We start from the raw sequence: 18433 nt of genomic DNA on the forward strand, positions 1-18433 counted from the left end.
TAAAAACGTTTTTTGTTAAATAAAATTTGTTTGAATTGTTTAATAACAATTCAGTTTTTAATTTTTAATTTAGAGTTTATTAAAAAATATTTAAAGTATAATCAACACTTCTCTCACCTCGTCATGCAACTTGTGTGCCTTGGAAGAATTTGACCAAAATAAATATTGTAGAAGACATATTAACGTTTGGAACAGCCTTAATGTTAGGCGCATGCCTGTGACCCCATTTACACCTGGTAAAACCTTGACAAAATGAGCCAATACGTCTCCCCTCTGCCATTCTGAACCTGTGTGTGCGTACGTGCGTACACGTGTGTGTGTACACGTGTGTGTGTAACAGCTCCAGCTGAAGAGAGCGAGACCTAAAGCACAACATTTGGTAGGTGTGTGATACCCTTGGCCAAAATCGATATGTTGTGAACCGGCTAGTGAGATGCAGACTTTAATATACTGCAATAAGAATAATTTTAGTATTGGCAGAAATAGAAGCAATTTCAAAAATCAATTTTCAATTTAAATCGCTGTCGCTTGTCGTGCGTCACTGCTGGTTAGGGTAAAAACTCTGATTAACATGGAAACGATACCTTTTATCACATGTTGAGTCATCGTGTCTGGTTAGGACATGGTGTTAAAAACAGGTGTAAACGGGGTCAATGATGCCTTAAAGTGCTTTCCAGGTAGGCAGCTTACTAGGTTTTGGAGAAGTCTTCTCTTGCTGACATGTCATAATAGTCATTTATTACATTGACATTCATTTATTTATACAACTACAAGTAAGCCTTTGTGGCTTGACTCCACTAAATTGTGTACACACTGGCTCTGTAGCACTATTAAAACATTGCTCTCTTTGTTTGAGTATACCAACCAACCCAATTTAGCAACTTTGGCTCAACCAATGGCAAGAGTTTGGGGCGGGAGTATCTGTTTGTCCAACCCTTGTTACGACGATTGTTAGGGAGACCTGTTTAAAAACAGCAGAAATTATACACTTTAGTTTCTAAGAAAATGACTCGATGTGAGAATTGTTATTGATGTAGAGGTGGAGGGGGGTCTTATAAGAAGTTGGTCTTGTAACAGTGAAGTGTTTCATCACTGGAAGACACTACGTGAGTTAACCATAGCATGTTGACTAAATGGTTAGTCAACCATTCACATTCACATTCATGTGAGCATGAGCGTGTGCCGAGAGGCATGTAAAGGTCTGGCAGGCATACACTGCCTCACCTGTGTCCCATCTGAGCTGGCCTGGGGTCAGTGGATTGATGTTAGGGGAAGATCCTGTGTGCCAAAGTAAGATCTTTGATCCGTGCAGCCCGGCAGTGCTGGGTTCAACTCCACAGAGTACCTCATTTCACCTGCTGAAATCTCAGCGGCCAGAGACCACTAACTCCACAAACACTTGATGTCAGTACACTTCCTCAAACTTTACATACATTCAGGCCTGCAGGACATGTGTGGGGTTGTTGTGTAAATGGAATGGGGCAGAAAGGAAACATCTTGGCAAGCTTCTTTGGGTCACTGTTGGGTTTAAGGCTGTGTGAATCTAGTCTTTGACATGTTATGTTTCTTGTGTATGGTGTAGCCTAGTGGTTAAACATCTAGGCTGGTACCCAAAAGTTGGTTCAAACCCCACATTTGGCAATCCAGTCCTGTATTATGTATATTCCTCAGATCAGGTACTTGTTTATATTTATGCCATGTCAGGGTGTTTGGTTTGTTACTAGAGTGTGATTGCAAGGACATTACTAAATGGTTGTTTGATAGCTGCTTACTTGCCTAAGTCAAAAGAGACCTTCCTCAAGTCTCTAATAGGGCAGCAACTAGTGATTATTTTGATAATTGATTAATCTAACGATTATTCAACTATTCAGCGTTTATTGCAACGATTAATCATTAGCTCTTAACTGATTATTCAGCTTGTGCCCGGACTTAAAAGGTTGTATTAAACATTCTTACTAACAAAAACATAAAATCATCTCTTAAAATACCTTTAAATGACATTCACTTAATTGAAGGGGAAAAAACTTTTAAGTTTAATACAGTAAAGAAATTCATTGCAAAATATCTCATTGTTATCAAGTGTTTTTGTCTTATTTTCCATTTAAAATGATCTAAAAGGCTTAAACAAGAAACATTTACTTGAGAAGCAACATATAAGATCTTAAGAATTGCTTTCGGAGAATTTATCTTGAATATACAGTCAGGTCCATAAATATTGGGACATCGACACAATTCTAATCTTTTTGGCTCTATACACCACCACAATGGATTTGAAATGAAACGAACAAGATGTGCTTTAACTGCAGACTTTCAGCTTTAATTTGAGGGTATTTACATCCAAATCAGGTGAACGGTGTAGGAATTACAACAGTTTGTATATGTGCCTCCCACTTTTTAAGGGACAAAAAGTAATGGGACAGATTAACAACCATAAATCAAACTTTCACTGTTTAATACGTGGTTGCAAAGCCTTTGCAGTCAATTACAGCCTGAAGCCTGGAACGCATAGACATCACCAGACGCTGGGTTTCATCCCTGGTGATGCTCTGCCAGGCCTCTACTGCAACTGTCTTCAGTTCCTGCTTATTCTTGCGGCATTTTCCCTTCAGATTTGTCTTCAGCAAGTGAAATGCATGCTCAATCGGATTCAGGTCAGGTGATTGACTTGGCCATTGCATAACATTCCACTTCTTTCCCTTAAAAAACTCTTTGGTTGCTTTCGCAGTATGCTTCGGGTCATTGTCCATCTGTACTGTGAAGCGCCGTCCAATGAGTTCTGAAGCATTTGGCTGAATATGAGCAGATAATATTGCCCGAAACACTTCAGAATTCATCCTGCTGCTTTTGTTAGCAGTCACATTATCAAAAAATACAAGAGAACCAGTTCCAGTGGCAGCCATGCATGTCCACGCCATGACACTACCACCACCATGCTTCACTGATGAGGTGGTATGCTTTGGATCATGAGCAGTTCCTTTCCTTCTCCATACTCTTCTCTTCCCATCACTCTGGTACAAGTTGATCTTTGTCTCATCTGTCCATAGGATGTTGTTCCAGAACTGTGAAGGCTTTTTAAGATGTTGTTTGGCAAACTCTAATCTGGCCTTCCTGTTTTTGAGGCTCACCAATGGTTTACATCTTGTGGTGAACCCTCTGTATTCACTCTGGTGAAGTCTTCTCTTGATTGTTGACTTTGACACATATACACCTACCTCCTGGAGAGTGTTCTTGATCTGGCCAACTGTTGTGAAGGGTGTTTTCTTCACCAGGGATAGAATTCTTCGGTCATCCACCACAGTTGTTTTCCGTGGTCTTCCGGGTCTTTTGGTGTTGCTGAGCTCACCGGTGCGTTCTTTCTTTTTAAGAATGTTCCAAACAATTGATTTGGCCACACCTAATGTTTTTGCTATCTCTCTGATGGGTTTGTTTTGATTTTTCAGTCTAATGATGGCTTGCTTCACTGATATTGACAGCTCTTTGGATCTCATATTGAGAGTTGACAGCAACAGATTCCAAATGCAAATAGCACACTTGAAATGAACTCTGGACCGTTTATCTGCTCCTTGTAAATGGGATAATGAGGGAATAACACACACCTGGCCATGGAACAGCTGAGCAGCCAATTGTCCCATTACTTTTGGTCCCTTAAAAAGTGGGAGGCACATATACAAACTGTTGTAATTCCTACACCGTTCACCTGATTTGGATGTAAATACCCTCAAATTAAAGCTGAAAGTCTGCAGTTAAAGCACATCTTGTTCGTTTCATTTCAGATCCATTGTGGTGGTGTATAGAGCCAAAAAGATTAGATTTGTGTCGATGTCCCAATATTTATGGACCTGACTGTAAGTGTAGTTTGTACGTATTTTTTCACTTGTTTTTTACTTCTGTCAGTTCAGTAAAGACAAAATATACTTGTATTCAATATCTATTCACTGAAAGTAAGTCTAAATATCTTATATGCTGCTTCTCAGGTGAATGCATCTTTTTTTAAAGGATTTTTAGATATTTTTAAATATTTGTATTATTAATATTATATTCAACATTCTCAGAAAACAATTTGTCCTCTGCAGTATAGCTGCTAAAGTAAATGTATGTGGTTTTAAAGGCATTTTAGATATTTATATTGGAAAACAAGCTAAAAATAAAATGCATCAAAAACGTATTTTGTTGCTATGTATATAATGGGGCAAAGATGACCTTTTTGTTCACTTCAATCCAAACTCTCGCTTATTAATTAAGCTGCATATTGCCAATTTTATTCACGATAAGAAATGCATAATATATATTATGATTCAATAAGTCGTGAGCCATCACGTTATAATCTAGCTGCAGCATGCATGCGCACTTGAGTGATGAGCATCCCTGCACCAGAGTGTCCCTCAGTCGGGTACAGTTTCAATCTCACCCCCTTAGATCAGGACACTTCGCACCAATTCATAGAAGAGACGCTGACAACACAGAGAAATAACAGTTTCGGATTTTGTAGTTATTTATAACAGATAATTGGAAAAGATTATGGATCTTAGCCCCATTGAGCTTTTGTGGGATCAGCTAGACTGTAGGTGCATGAGAAGTGCCCGACAAGACAGCCACATCTAAGTGGGTGTGGGGTGAAATGTCAGCTGAGTATCTGGACAAAATGACGGTTAGAATGCCAAGGATCTGCAAAGCTGTCATTGCTGCACATGTAGAGTTCTCTTGACATGGGAAAATCAAAAGAAATCAGCCAAGACCTCAGAAAAAATACTGTGAACCTCCACAAGTCTGATTCATCCTTGGGAGCAATTTCCAAATGCCTGAAGGTACCATGTTCATCTGTACAAACAGTAGTACTCAAGTATAAACATCATGGGACCACACAGCTATCATACCGCTCAGGAAGGAGACGCTTTCTGTCTCCTGGAGATGAATGTAGTTTGGTGCGAAAAGTGCAAAACAATCCCAGAACAATAGCAAAGGGCCTTGTGAAGATGCTGGAGGAAACAGGTAGATGAGTATCTATATCCACAATAAAACGAGTCCTTTATCGACATAACCTGAAAGGCTGCTCAGCAAGGAAGAAGCCACTGCTCCAAAACTACTATTAAAAAGCCAGTCTGCAGTTTGCAGGTGCACATGGGGACAAAGATCTTTTGGTCAAATGAAACAAAAATTAAACTTTTTGGCCATAATGACCATTGTTATGTTTGGAGGAAAAAGGGTGAGGCTTGCAAGCCGAAGAACACCATCCCAACCGTGAAGCATGGGGGTGGTAGCATCATGTTGTGGGGTTGCATTGCTGCAGGAAGGACTGGTGCACTTCACAAAATAGATGGCATCATGAGGAATGAAAATGATGTGGATGCCAGGAAGTTAAACTTGGTTGCAATTGGGTCTTCCAAATGGACAGTGACCCCTAAGCATACCTCTAAAGTTGTGGCAAAATGGTTTAAGCACAACAATGTCAAGGTATTGGAGTGGCCAGCACAAAGCCCTGACCTCAATCCGATAGAACATTTTTGGGCAGAACTGAAAAAGCGTTTGCGAGCAAGGAGGCCTACAAACCTGACTCAGTTTCACCAGTCCTGTCTGGAGGAATGGGCCAAAATTCCAGCAACTTATTGTGAGAAGCGTGTGGAAGGCTATCCAAAATGTTTGACCCAAGATTAACAATGTAAAGGCAATGCTACCAAATACTAACAAAGTGTATGTAAGCATCTGACCCACTGGGAATGTGATGAAAGAAGTGAAAGCTGAAATAAATAATTCTCTCTACTGTTATTGTGACATTTCACATTCTTAAAATATAATAGTGATCCTCACTGACCTAAGACAGGGAATGTTTTCTCCGATGAAATGTCAGGAATTGTGAGTTTAAGAAGGAGTTTAAATGTATTTGACTAAGATGTATGAAAACTTCTGACTTCAACTGTGTGTGTGTGTATGTATGGTATGTATATGTGTGTGTGTATATATATATATATATATATATATATATATATATATATATATATATATATATATATATATATTAGGGCTGTCGATTTAATGCGTTAATTCAGTGCGATTCATTTGACTAAAAATAACACGTTAAAAAAAATGAATGCAATTAATCGAATGCCCGCAATGATATGGAACATTCCTTAGAAATGCAAGCTTGTAGTACCACCTGTTGAAATTTCAGCTGTGTGGCAATGCGCAGTTTATACAGTGTAGAAAAACACCCTTGAGCAGCACAACGCAGACATGCATTACGTTCTTGCGTTCTAAACACTTGATGGAGCGCAAGTCCGATCTAAGGGATCTTAATATGTGTTCTAAGAAAAAGTGAAGCGCTGTGAATAATTTCCGGATGCACTGTGTATGCAATACATATGCAGTTTATATATTTAATTAATGCAGTTTAATATATATATATATTTGATGAGGAATGTAAAAAAATATTGGCAACTAGTGGCATAGATGTTTCCAAAAACCGGTAGTTCCAAAAAGCAACTATCGGCACTGACTAATCTGTAAAACTGTTATATTAGTGTACCTCGAATTTCCTGATCCATAGATATGTGTGGATACTTTTTAATAGAAGTCTGTTAGATTTTTCTCTCCTTTGTTGTCTTTCGGGCAGACATTTATATTCTGAAATTAAAATCTTTTAGAATACAAGCCATGAATATGTATTTCTTTCCAACAGAAACAATGTTTAAGCATTCCAATTATTAGATTTTTTCTCTAAAAATAAAAGGTTACTGAAAGTCTACTGTAAAAGAATGGTACCAACACTGACATATAGGTGGTGCTCTTTCCAAATTGAAATGCTGTTACAAAAGCTTATCTTGAGTGTAAAAAGCAAGTTCAATGTTCATGTTCATTGTTAAAAGGGAGATATATATTTTCTGTACTCTACCGGGTCATTTTTTACCTACCCAGAGAAGTTGTTAGGAATTTTCTATTGTAAGTCACTTTGGACAAAGGGGTCAAGGTTTGGCTGATTTGTATGGTCCAGTAAGCGCCTTCTGGTGGTAGATGCCATTTACAAAAATATTGTTCTAGAAAGCATCTTTCTCCTTTGAAGGGCATTCAAAAATGGCTAATAAATCAGGAATATTTAATTGAATGAATGAATGTTACATTTATATTGTGCTTTTTGCTGATACTACACTCAAAGCGCTTTACATAGTGAGCAGGAGACTCCCCTAGATGGTTTACAGTGTCCACTTAAAAATGTGAAATGGACTTTCAGCCCTCTGCTGCTTTTGACATCACAGCGAAGGGCTTGGGACTGTTGTAGTGCTATCAATCAATCAATCAGCATTGTCATTTTACTTCTGCTCCAACATAATCAGTCAGATGGAATTTATGGCTCAAATGATTGGCACAAAAATATGTCCAGAAATGAGTGCCCATCTGCAAAATTTCACATTTTATATTGTATACATAGAGGGTCTCATGCTAGCTGAGCTAATGATGAATTGGAACAGTGTTTCCCATTAATTGCCTAGACTGTGATGGCCTGTCTAATTTGTCCCACCACAGTTTCATAATGAACCAAAAATATTTCTACCTTTGTCATTATAACATAAAAAATCTCTAACGTAATGTTTTGCACAATTGCTTCAGCAAAGCATCTCGCATGTTTGAAATTGCTCATGCTAATGTGCACATGATGGGTCAAATACCTTCCGCCAACATTCCCGTCTTGGTGAGGTATTCATTCAAACACAGAGTTATGTGTAATGTGAACATATACAGCTGAGAAAAAAGCAGATTTGTATTAAGATGATGGACTTGTAAATGTAAGCTAATAGACCTGTTGCTGTCGAGTGTCATTATAATAATTAAACAACTATTACGAGAAAACACTCACTTGACTGAATAACTTAAGTAGATTTAAAAAGTATTCATGTATTATAATCATAAAGACCAGTAGTTGTTTTATGTTGTATTTCATTCAGAATTTTTACTTGAATACTTGATAGCCTGTTGCTGCTGTTAAAAACATTTAAAGCTGTTAAAAAGCACTGAATATTCTTAATTTGTATTTTTTGTTCTATTATATTTTATCTGCAGTATCTCACAAATTGAGTACACCCCTCACATTTTTGTAAATATTTGATTATATCTTTTCGCGTGACAACACTGAAGAAATGACACTTTGCTACTATGTAAAGTATTGAGTGTACAGCTTGTATAACAGTGTAAATTTGCTGTCCCCTCATAATAACTCAACATACAGCCATTAATGTCTAAACCTCTGGCAACAAAAGTGAGTACACCCCTAAGTGAAAATGTCTAAATTGGGCCCAAATTGTCAATATTTTGTGTGGCCACCATTATTTTCCAGCACTGCTTTAACCCTCTTGGACATGGAATTCACCAGAGCTTCACAGGTTGCCACTGGAGTCCTCTTCCACTCCTCCATGATGACATCACGGAGCTGGTGGATGTTAGAGACCTTGTGGTCCTCCACTTTCCGTTTGAGGATGCCCCACAGATGCTCAATAGGGTTTAGGTCTGGAAACATGCTTGGCCAGTCCATCACCTTCACCCTCAGCTTCTTTAGCAAGGCAGTGGTCGTCTTGGAGGTGTGTTTGGAGTCGTTATCATGCTGGAATACTGCCCTGCGGCACAGTCTCCAAAGGGAGGGGATCATGCTCTGCTTCAGTATGTCACAGTACATGTTGGCATTCATGGTTCCCTCGATGAACTTTAGCTCCCCAGTGCCGGCAGCACTCATGCAGCCCCAGACCATGACACTCCCACTGCCATGCTTGACTGAAGTAGGCAAGACACACTTCTCTTTGTACTCCTCATCTTGTTTCCACAACACATGCTTGACACCATCTGAACCAAATAAGTTTATCTTGGTCTCATCAGACCACAGGACATGGTTCCAGTAATCCATGTCCTTAGTCTGCTTGTCTTCAGCAAACAGTTTGCGGGCTTTCTTGTACATCGTCTTTAGAAGAGGCTTCCTTCTGGGACGACAGCCATGCAGACCAATTTGATGCAGTGTGCGGTGTATGGTATGAGCACTGACAGGCTGACCCCCTGAACCCTATCAACCACTGCAGCAATGCTGGCAGCACTCATACGTCTATTTCCCAAAGACAACCTCTGGATTTGACGCTGAGCACGTGCACTCAACTTCTTTGGTCGACCATGGAGAGGCCTGTTCTGTGTGGAACCTGTCCTGTTAAACCACTGTATGGTCTTGGCCACCATGCTGCAGCTCAGTGTCAGGGTCTTGGCAATCTTCTTACAGCCTTGGCCGTCATTATGTAGAGCAACAATTCTTTTTTTCAGATCCTCAGAGAGTTATGACACCAAATGTAACACACCTACTCCCCATTCACACCTGAGACATTGTAACACTAACGAGTCACATGACACCGGGGAGGGAAAATGGCTAATTGTGCCCAATTTGGACATTTTCACTAGGGGTGTACTCACTTTTGTTGCCAGCGGTTTAATGGCTGTTTGTTGTTGAGGGGACAGCAAATTTACACTGTTATACAAGCTGTACTCTCACTACTTTACATTGTAGCAAAGTGTAATTTCTTCAGTGTTGTCACATGAAAAGATATAATCAAATATTTACAAAATTGTGAGGGGTGTACTCACTTTTGTGAGATACTGTATTTCTATTCATTGATATTTTATTGTTATTTTATTACTGACTGTTTACTAGTCTTGAATAATTATTTAAGAACTTGAAACCAGTCTTCCATAATTAACAAATTAGTTATTATTTGTTGTGGTTTTGAAGCTGGTATTGAGAATCGTCAAATTTCACTGCAACTACTGAAATTTTGGTATTGTGATAATGTATAGCATTTGTTGTACATTTTAGATCTCACTGCAACAACATGATTAAAGTAGATCTGATTCCAAATAACTATGAGCATCCCTGCTGTAAATTATGTGATGGAGGCTTTCCTTTATTGGACTACCATACATGACAAAATAATTATCATACTGGATGACAATAGCCTCCTCCCCTACCCAGTGCAGTTTACATTTCTGTTGCAGAGAATTGAGTTGATTGCATATGTACGCTATTAGGTTGGGCATTGGTCATCATTTTAGAAAAATATGCAACATACACTTTGACGTGTTAATTGAGAATCTTACTTAAATGCCCTTTTTTCTCTGAATGACCAATTTATTGACAATGCTTAATGTCGATCCCTGCAACCAATGTGTTTATAATTAAATGACTACTAGAGCACAACATTGTTTACAAGAGCACAAAGTTCTTCATAGATCTAGCCTCTTAATTTTGCTCTCAAATTGCACCAGATTGATGCATTTAAATTTAAAATGTACTAAATCTTCTTCCGAGGCTGCATGCCCCCAGATCTCCCTAGAGGGGCCGATGTCAACCAACCACAGTCTCACAAAATCCTGTGGGAAACACTGTGGAATGTTGTACACTTCCTTGCTTTGGATAAATGCATCTGCTAAATCACTAATTAGTAATTAGTTTCTTGCTGAGGTCAAAATATTGCATCTGTCAGATGCATTATTGTAGTACTTTAATACTTCATTACTCCATTTTATGTGCCATTGCACACAATACTATGAAACCTCAAGATCTTGGAGAGGGCAATGTCTTTAACATGTGTGAACGCTCATCACAGGAGATTAACTTCACCACAGTAAATATCAATGCAGTGGAAAGGGAATGTCGAGATGGTGGGGGCCTGCCGGAGCATGCTAACAGCACAGATGTGTTTATTTCTAATCCTAAAGTGAAATGTGAGATTAAAAGCATTGAGTTGTAGAGCCCTCCTGCACGAACAGTCCGATTATGTGTTGAGAGAAGGGAGTTGGCAATAGGGGCCCTATATCCCTGTTTATATACGTACCAAACACTGAGTCTACTCCTTCACTTCAGCAAACAACATGGACATAATGGAAGCATCTGACAGAGTGCCTGCTCTCTTTCATTAGCCAGTGTTTGCATTCATACTGATGCATTGAGTCAATGTTTGTACAGAATCTGAATTATCTTCACGTTGTTGCGTTCTGCCAGCTTTTGTTAGTGAATAAGGCTATGAGTTCAACGAGATCAACTCATTCTCGATTTACTTGTGTTCACATCTTTCCTGAAAAAAGCACTTTTAAATATTTGTTTGCACCAGGTGGTCAATAAGAATAAATGTAAGTTTTTATATATATATATATATATATATATATATATCTCTGCATGCCAATGAAACATCAAGATTTTATACTCTTGCTTTGTTTTCGGATATTCGCGATGATGGATTTTATGTACCCTAAAGATTTGCGGATGCCACTGGATTAAACAAAGACTTTGTGTTCTCATAGACACTCTTATCTCAAGACTTAAATTCATAGTTCACCCAAAAAGTCTTGACAGCAGAATTGTGAGCATGTTTGTGTGCATGTTGGTAGTGTTAGATAAGTGTGAGCTGCATTTCTTCTGCCCTTCCTTTTTATTCCCTCTTATCCTGTCTCCTCCCTCTTTTTCCCTTATCTTCCTCTGCTCACCTCTTGGGTGGTCTCACCTGGCTGGCCTAGGAGGCAGCCAAGCAGAACTGGAAGTTTCTGTGGGTGGCCTGACCTCCCTGTGCCTCCGCTCCAATACAGCACAGTGCAGGGCATAACTGTGGCCTGCTGAAAGGCCCAGCGACAGCAGAAGTGCTCAGATGATCCAACAGCTGACGCCCACTCCAGAGCTTCAGTGGCCCTGTGGCTGAGGCAGGCCACTGATCCAGACTCCCAGCAGCCAAGAGGTCACAGCCATTGTCAAGCCTCAGGCATTTGCCCACTTGTCGGGTCCCCTCAAAAATAGAAACCCCAGCAATGAAATGTTATGTGGTTAGAGCTGCAGTGACAGATCGATTTACTTGGGTGGTTTATGATGGGTGGGCTGGCATTGGTCACATTTTTTGCCATTTCAACAGTGTACATTCCTGGTTGAATGTGAAGTCATGGTAAATGTTTGGGTATTTGAACGATAGCTGCTATGTGGTTTCTTTTCCTTCTCAGTGTTTCTTTTATTTACCCTAGGACTGATTGAATCCATATGTCCAGTCATCTACTGCCTGTTGACTACAGTGAGCCACAGCAGTGACCAGTCTTGTTTCAGTGAATGAGGAATTTGAATGTCAAATTGACTTTTTTTAATGCTCTCTAATGCTGAAGCCTCAGACCAGTTTTTTGTGATCAAATAAAGCCCCCAAATTCCAACTGAAGGTCTTAATTTTAGTTTAACGAGTAGTTTGTTCCCTTTAATTGACATTTGCTGTTCTCATACAGGAATGCTTGAATATGAGCCTGCAATAGAGGTCTGCATAGAGAACTGTTTTCCCATCCCACACCCTAACGCTCATGCTGAATTTTACTCCATGTTCACCCGCTTTCTGCCTGTGGTGATTTTCTTCCTACCGCTCCTGTTCATGCAATCCTGCATTTGTTTTCTACATGGGGCAAAAGCTTTATTTTCAATGTTATTTTTCCGTTATTTCCATTAGCAGATGAAGCGAGTGATATGATGGCCATCTGACTTGCCTGAGGTTGATTTCTTAGCAATAAATTGACAATGTTGACGTCCGAGTTTTACATCCGTTGATGACATTGTGTCATCTTTGGCCTTCTTTTGAAGTGCCATTGAATACCTGCATAGCCTGCTCTAAATATTGGATAGTTTGATGTATGTGCTGTGTGCACATTTTTACGATGCCTTTTTATGTTTATTGTTATCAAATATGAATTAGTTGTAAAATAAATAATGCAAAAAAAAGAATCATTATTTAATTAATTAAAATAAAAAAAGATATCCACATCGGTTTTTTCAGGCTGTTCTCTGACTGCCAGCTCCAGCCCCACAACTCATGGAGGTACCATCAGCTCCTGCCTAAATTCCCTTCTCGAAAACTGAATCCCGCACTGCATGATTGGGTTTTGCAGGAGTTCCACAGGAATGCAGAACTCTAGCCTGTAGAACCATGATGAAAACTTAGCAGTAATGTTCCTTTGCATTTTGTTTTTACTGATCCTATATCTATTGGGCAGACCCTTCATTCACTTGAGCAAAAGCACCCCATGTAACATACTTAAAACAACTCTGAACATTACTTATGTACATTACTTGAAAAAACTCAAATGTAACTTGCTTTCTAGATAACTTTTTTCTGTCTAAACAAAAGTCAAATAAATTCCGGTAAAAAAATGTAATTATTTATGGGCTCTGTGAGCTTATATATTTAGTAATTGTACAGTTTATTTACTTATGATTATATAGTTAATAAAAAAAAATGTTTTTATTGCATTTATTCCTATGAACTTGGAATATATGTACTGTTCTACGATATTGTCATTATTTTGCAAATTAATCAGTGCTACATACTTCCATTTTACATTTCCATTTATGCATTTGGCAGATGCTTTTATCCAAAGTGACTTACAGTGCACTTATTACAGGGACAATCCCCCCCAGAGCAACCTGGAGTTAAGTGCCTTGCTCAAGGACACAATGGTGGTGGCTGTGGCGATCGAACCAGCAACCTTCTGATTACCAGTTATGTGCTTTAGCCCACTACACCACCACCACTCCATTTCCGTGCAGGATTGCATGCAGCTTTTCAATGGACAAGAGAATGTACTCCAGTTGTAGAGTTTAGTTCTCACATTTCACCATGCTGTATATACCGCAAATAGTTTGTCCCCCGAAAAGTGTAAAAAAAAAAAAAGGGGAAAAAATTGCACTGATTGTGAGTGGGTTTAGCTCTGCTGTCAGTTTTGTTGTGCTTTATGCACATGCACATTATTTGAGTTCATGCTGGGTTTGCAGTGGTCAGTGGGGAGGGATTGTTTTCTTTCCTCAGTAGAACAGTTAGCTCATTCTAAACAGACAGAGCTGTGCACCCTGTTATCTTTTGAGCATGTGTGCTGCAGTGGCTCCTGGGCCCTCTGCCTATGGGCCAGAACAAGAGAACCAGAACTGTATTGGAGCGGAGCGTCAGAGCAGGGCCTCTCTGGGCCTCCCCAATGAGGCATGCAGCTCTCCCAAAGCAAGGCACGCTCTAACGGGCTGCTCCCCACTCCTGCTCCCATGTTTATTTATCCACAGGCCGAGATGGGTAGACCAGATGGGAACCAGACAACTCAAACAGAAACAATGGCAAAGGCAATCAGGATTTATCACTGGGTTCCTCTCCACGCCTGTGCTCACTCATACACAAACTCACGCACATACGCAGAATGTGGCAGAGCACGGTGCTTATTGAAGAGATTTGGCCCCTCAGTCTCTCATTTTCTCACGTCATCCTCATATCATGTTATAAACTTTCCTTTTGTTGTGACTGTCGTCAAGAGAAATACAGTGAGTGTCTTCATACGTGAAGTCTTTATGGAGCACCGTTGCAGGCAACGGAAGAGCTGGCTCGCTCTTTGATGTATACCATATAAAGCTCAGGGAGGTGAAGTCAATGGCAGCACTGCAACGTGAAAAACAGCACAACGCTGTTGAGCCATATTCTCAACAAGTCCACTGCCATTACTTCAAAGACCTCTTGTTTTAACTGAATGTAAAAGCAAATGAGTACTCGTTCTCATAAAATACAATATTCATCAAAAATATTACTGCACGAAAACAATGATCTTTATTTAATTTAAAATATATCCTCTTGACCTGGTGCAAAGCAGTATTATCCTGAAGCAATATATTTTGCAATAATGACAAGGATCTCTGTATATTAACCTGCTTATTATATCTCTATTACCAAATAAATGAATTAATGGTCATGGAATTATTTGATGTGCTTCGAGGAGGCATAACAGTAGCACAACTATGTTGGAAATCGAATGCCTGGCACAATGATCAGTTATATATAAGGAAGCACCGATGTAGCGGCCACTGATATTTATCGGCCAATTATTGACCAAATTAAAACCATCTGCAAATCAGTTTTAAGCATGAAAACACCTAAATTAAAAATAATATGTTTAATTGTCATCACACTATGTAAAACATCTGTAATAATAATGAATCCCTGAATGTAGAAGGGCTGGCACTCCTAAGAATATGTAATATTTCATTTTTAATCATTCACATTCTCACATTAATTAGGACAAACCATTGTTACAGACGTGACAGTTGTGAAAGAGGCACTTACCCATACATGATGAAAAAAAAACATCCAAAATGCTTTGAAACCAGTAAACTTCTGAGACATTTTTATTGTATCCATCAATCCTACATTATTAATTAAGTTAAGATTGAAATTGCAATATGATCTTGCACGATTACTAAAGCTTGAAAGGCTGTATCAAAGTTCATTTTAAGGAAATTCAGTCCACTTGGCAGCCATCTTTTGGAATACTCTCAGGTAGGATAGGCAGCTATTTTTCTATGTAAACAAGAAAAAAGTACAGCTCCTATCTACATGAATGGTGAAAGACCGAAATCTCCAAAACAGTTAGTCAAGATTACGATCAAAGAACTTATTTAAAATCAGCAGTAAAATCTGTCAACACTGGTATCCTTAAGTATGCTTCTTTACCTCAGATTATGCTGAAAATCTATTGTCACGGCTTATCTAGCTAATGTGCATTCTATTGTTGATTTACAAGTGCAGTCTGCATGTAAAATGTGATGATGTGTAAAATGCTCTTTTACCTGTAATGCGGGACTTACTTTTCTACATTCATTGGCCGTTGGACGTTCCAATTTCTCCCATTCATTTTAATAGAAGTGGCCTGTGTCTGCTGGATAATCTGTGGCTGTGTTTAAAAATAGTCTGCAATCAGCACTTCAGTCAGTGCTTCAGCCAGCATTTTGTTATCAAGTGGCACCCTCTAGCGGTCTGGGTGGCATTATCCATTATACCACGATAGAACTTAAAAGGGTGTTTTGTTCCTTTGGTTAAAACTTTTTGTTTTCCCATGATGTGGTTGACATTTCCATGGAATTGCCCAACATAAGCATAATACGAATTCGTGATGATCTATTATATAGTACAAAGATGTCAAATGTTTTTTGCCAAAAAAAAAAAAATGGTGGTCTGATGACAAAATAAGGTAACGCCCAAAAGTTTTTCATTAAAATCGATATCTGTATCAGAGCAAAATATTCATACTGGTGCATTCCTGTTTATAGTTTAGCTATCATTACTTGTTTGAAAGCAAAATGCTGAGATTGACCAATCAGAAACAAGTCATCTGAAGAGTCCTGTAAAAATGACACAAAATAGCCATTACAGGCACATAATAAGACACATTAAATAATAGGTCGGAGGTGTGAAATATTGGCCTGAGTCATGCCAAAACAACACTCAACACAACGTAAATGTGTTGATGGTGGAATTTTACAGCCCCCCCAAAATGAAAAAAGAAACGTTTACTTATTTCTGTGGGGAAAAAATTACAACTCATGCCAGTTTCAAAAAACCTTACTGCACAACCATATTTAATCATGCAGCACAAGTTGTGATCCATGAACACTGGCATTTGTTGAACATTACACCACTTCTCTGGCTTTTTACCATGTTTTTAAAAACTGCCTCATCTTTTTGTTTCTCCCATTCTCTTCTTTCAAGCACATGTGGCTGGAACACCAAGCTGTTGGAGTTATAATGTACTATAATGCTAGTGCAACTTATATTTACTATGCTACTTAGCCTATTTTTATGATTTTTGTCTTATTCAACAAATTAATATTCCCACACAGCCATCTTTGTTCTCTTTAGCTTTACATAAAAAAAACTGCTTGAGGTGAAGTTACATGGATTTGCAATTTGGCAAAATATTTAGTGATTGATTGATTGATTGTCACAATATGTTGTTTATTTTCCACATGTAACACAAATTAGTTTTTGTCTCATTCAGATCTTAGAGGGCCCGTATGAAAAACTTTTGGAGCATGTATTTTGTTTCCTTAATTCATTTGAATTCATTTTAGTTTTATTACAATATCTAGCTCTTGCCCTTTAATCTGACAGGACAAACATCTTTCCATGACGGCATATAGTAAAACAGCACTGGGATGCTTTACTTTAGCCACATCCGCACTAATAAATTTTTGTTTGAAAATGGCTTCATTTAGCCATGTTTACGCCTCTCGTCCACATTAGAACGGTGATACAACAGAGCATTTCGAAATAGCACTCAATTATTGCCTTCTTTTAAACTGATGATGATAGGAAACTGAAAACTGAGTTTTCCTATGAAAACATATTAGTATCGATGTGGCTTTTGTATAATTCAGCTTGCTTGTGTTCATGCTGTACCATTTAGTGCTTAGCTCAAAGACATACAATGGCTGCTTTGGCATCTTTTAAAGCAATTTTTGTTGGAAGAGCAAATATAGAAAAAAATATGGGTTTTCAGAGTACGAAGAGAATACTCAGATAAAAAAAATTTATTTTGTGCCTCTGTTCAAGTTTAAATATTTTAGCCCAACTGCTGATTTCAAAACCTCAAAGCAATAGGCCTATTTCTAATTATGTGTTGGGAACACACTGCTATTTCAATTGGCATTACAATCAAATTGTGGGTGGAATAGCTGGATTGTCCTGCCTTTATTATGGTTAAAATATTATTTGCATTTTTTCTCTGTAGACAGACATCTTGGTGGTGAGCTGTGATTTGATAACTGACGTGGCCCTGCATGAGGTTGTGGACCTCTTCCGTGCCCACAACGCCACCCTGTCGATGCTCATGAGCAAAGTGCATGAATTCACAGAGACCGTCCCTGGCCAGAAGGGCAAGAAGAAAGCAGGTACACAACTGCTGTTTAATAAAGTAGTAGGGATGTGCAAACTACAAACTACAATAGTTTTTGTCTTGAAATGTATTGTTTAAGGCAATGAATTTGTACAAAAGTGTTGCTTTGATGGCTGTAGCGGCAGTGCTTTTAAAGGACGAATTGACTAGTCGACTTGTCAAGCATCCGAGCCGCCAACAATCAGCTCCACAATGGTCAGCTAATCTCTTTGTTGACTGGCTGTCTATCTTGAGCCAGAATATAGTTAAACTCTGTGTGTCCTCCTGTGGTGTTTTGCGAGTTTGCTGTGACTGATTGGAATTGTGCACTGTGGCAGGAGAGCAGCGGGACTTTGTTGGGGTGGACGGCACAGGAAAGCGGCTTCTCTTCATGGCAAACGAGGCAGATCTAGAGGAAGGCCTTGTTCTCCGAAAGTCCATCATGTGCAAGTGAGTGTCAACATATCTTCAGGTCCACTCTGTTCCAACAGTAAACTCCTCCTCTAATTGTTGTTATTTTTGTAATGCCAGCAGGTAGGCCTGTCACAAGTCCAATCACATTTTAATGCCCAAATAAGGGATTTTTAAGTGTTGGGAACACACTGCTCTTTCAATTGGCATTACAATCAAATTGTGGGTGGAATAGCTGGATTGTCCTGCCTTTATGCTGGTTAAAAAATTATTAACGTATTTGTGTGTCATTTATTTGAACACCGAG

At 38.9% G+C, this 18433-nt stretch overlaps 1 protein-coding gene across 1 annotated transcript in view; it reads left to right on the plus strand.

Annotated features, from left to right (window-relative positions):
- The window catches only part of eif2b3 (eukaryotic translation initiation factor 2B, subunit 3 gamma), a 61686-nt gene that overhangs the window by 6209 nt on the left and 37044 nt on the right, over positions 1–18433 (plus strand). Inside the window, exons 4-5 of the mRNA XM_052128443.1 lie at positions 17572–17731; positions 18054–18165. Of these exons, the coding sequence (XP_051984403.1) occupies positions 17572–17731; positions 18054–18165 (272 nt within the window). The remainder of the gene's footprint in view (positions 1–17571; positions 17732–18053; positions 18166–18433) is intronic.

This window comes from Xyrauchen texanus, chromosome 6 (genome assembly GCF_025860055.1).
Source record: "Xyrauchen texanus isolate HMW12.3.18 chromosome 6, RBS_HiC_50CHRs, whole genome shotgun sequence".
Lineage (NCBI taxonomy): Eukaryota > Metazoa > Chordata > Actinopteri > Cypriniformes > Catostomidae > Xyrauchen > Xyrauchen texanus.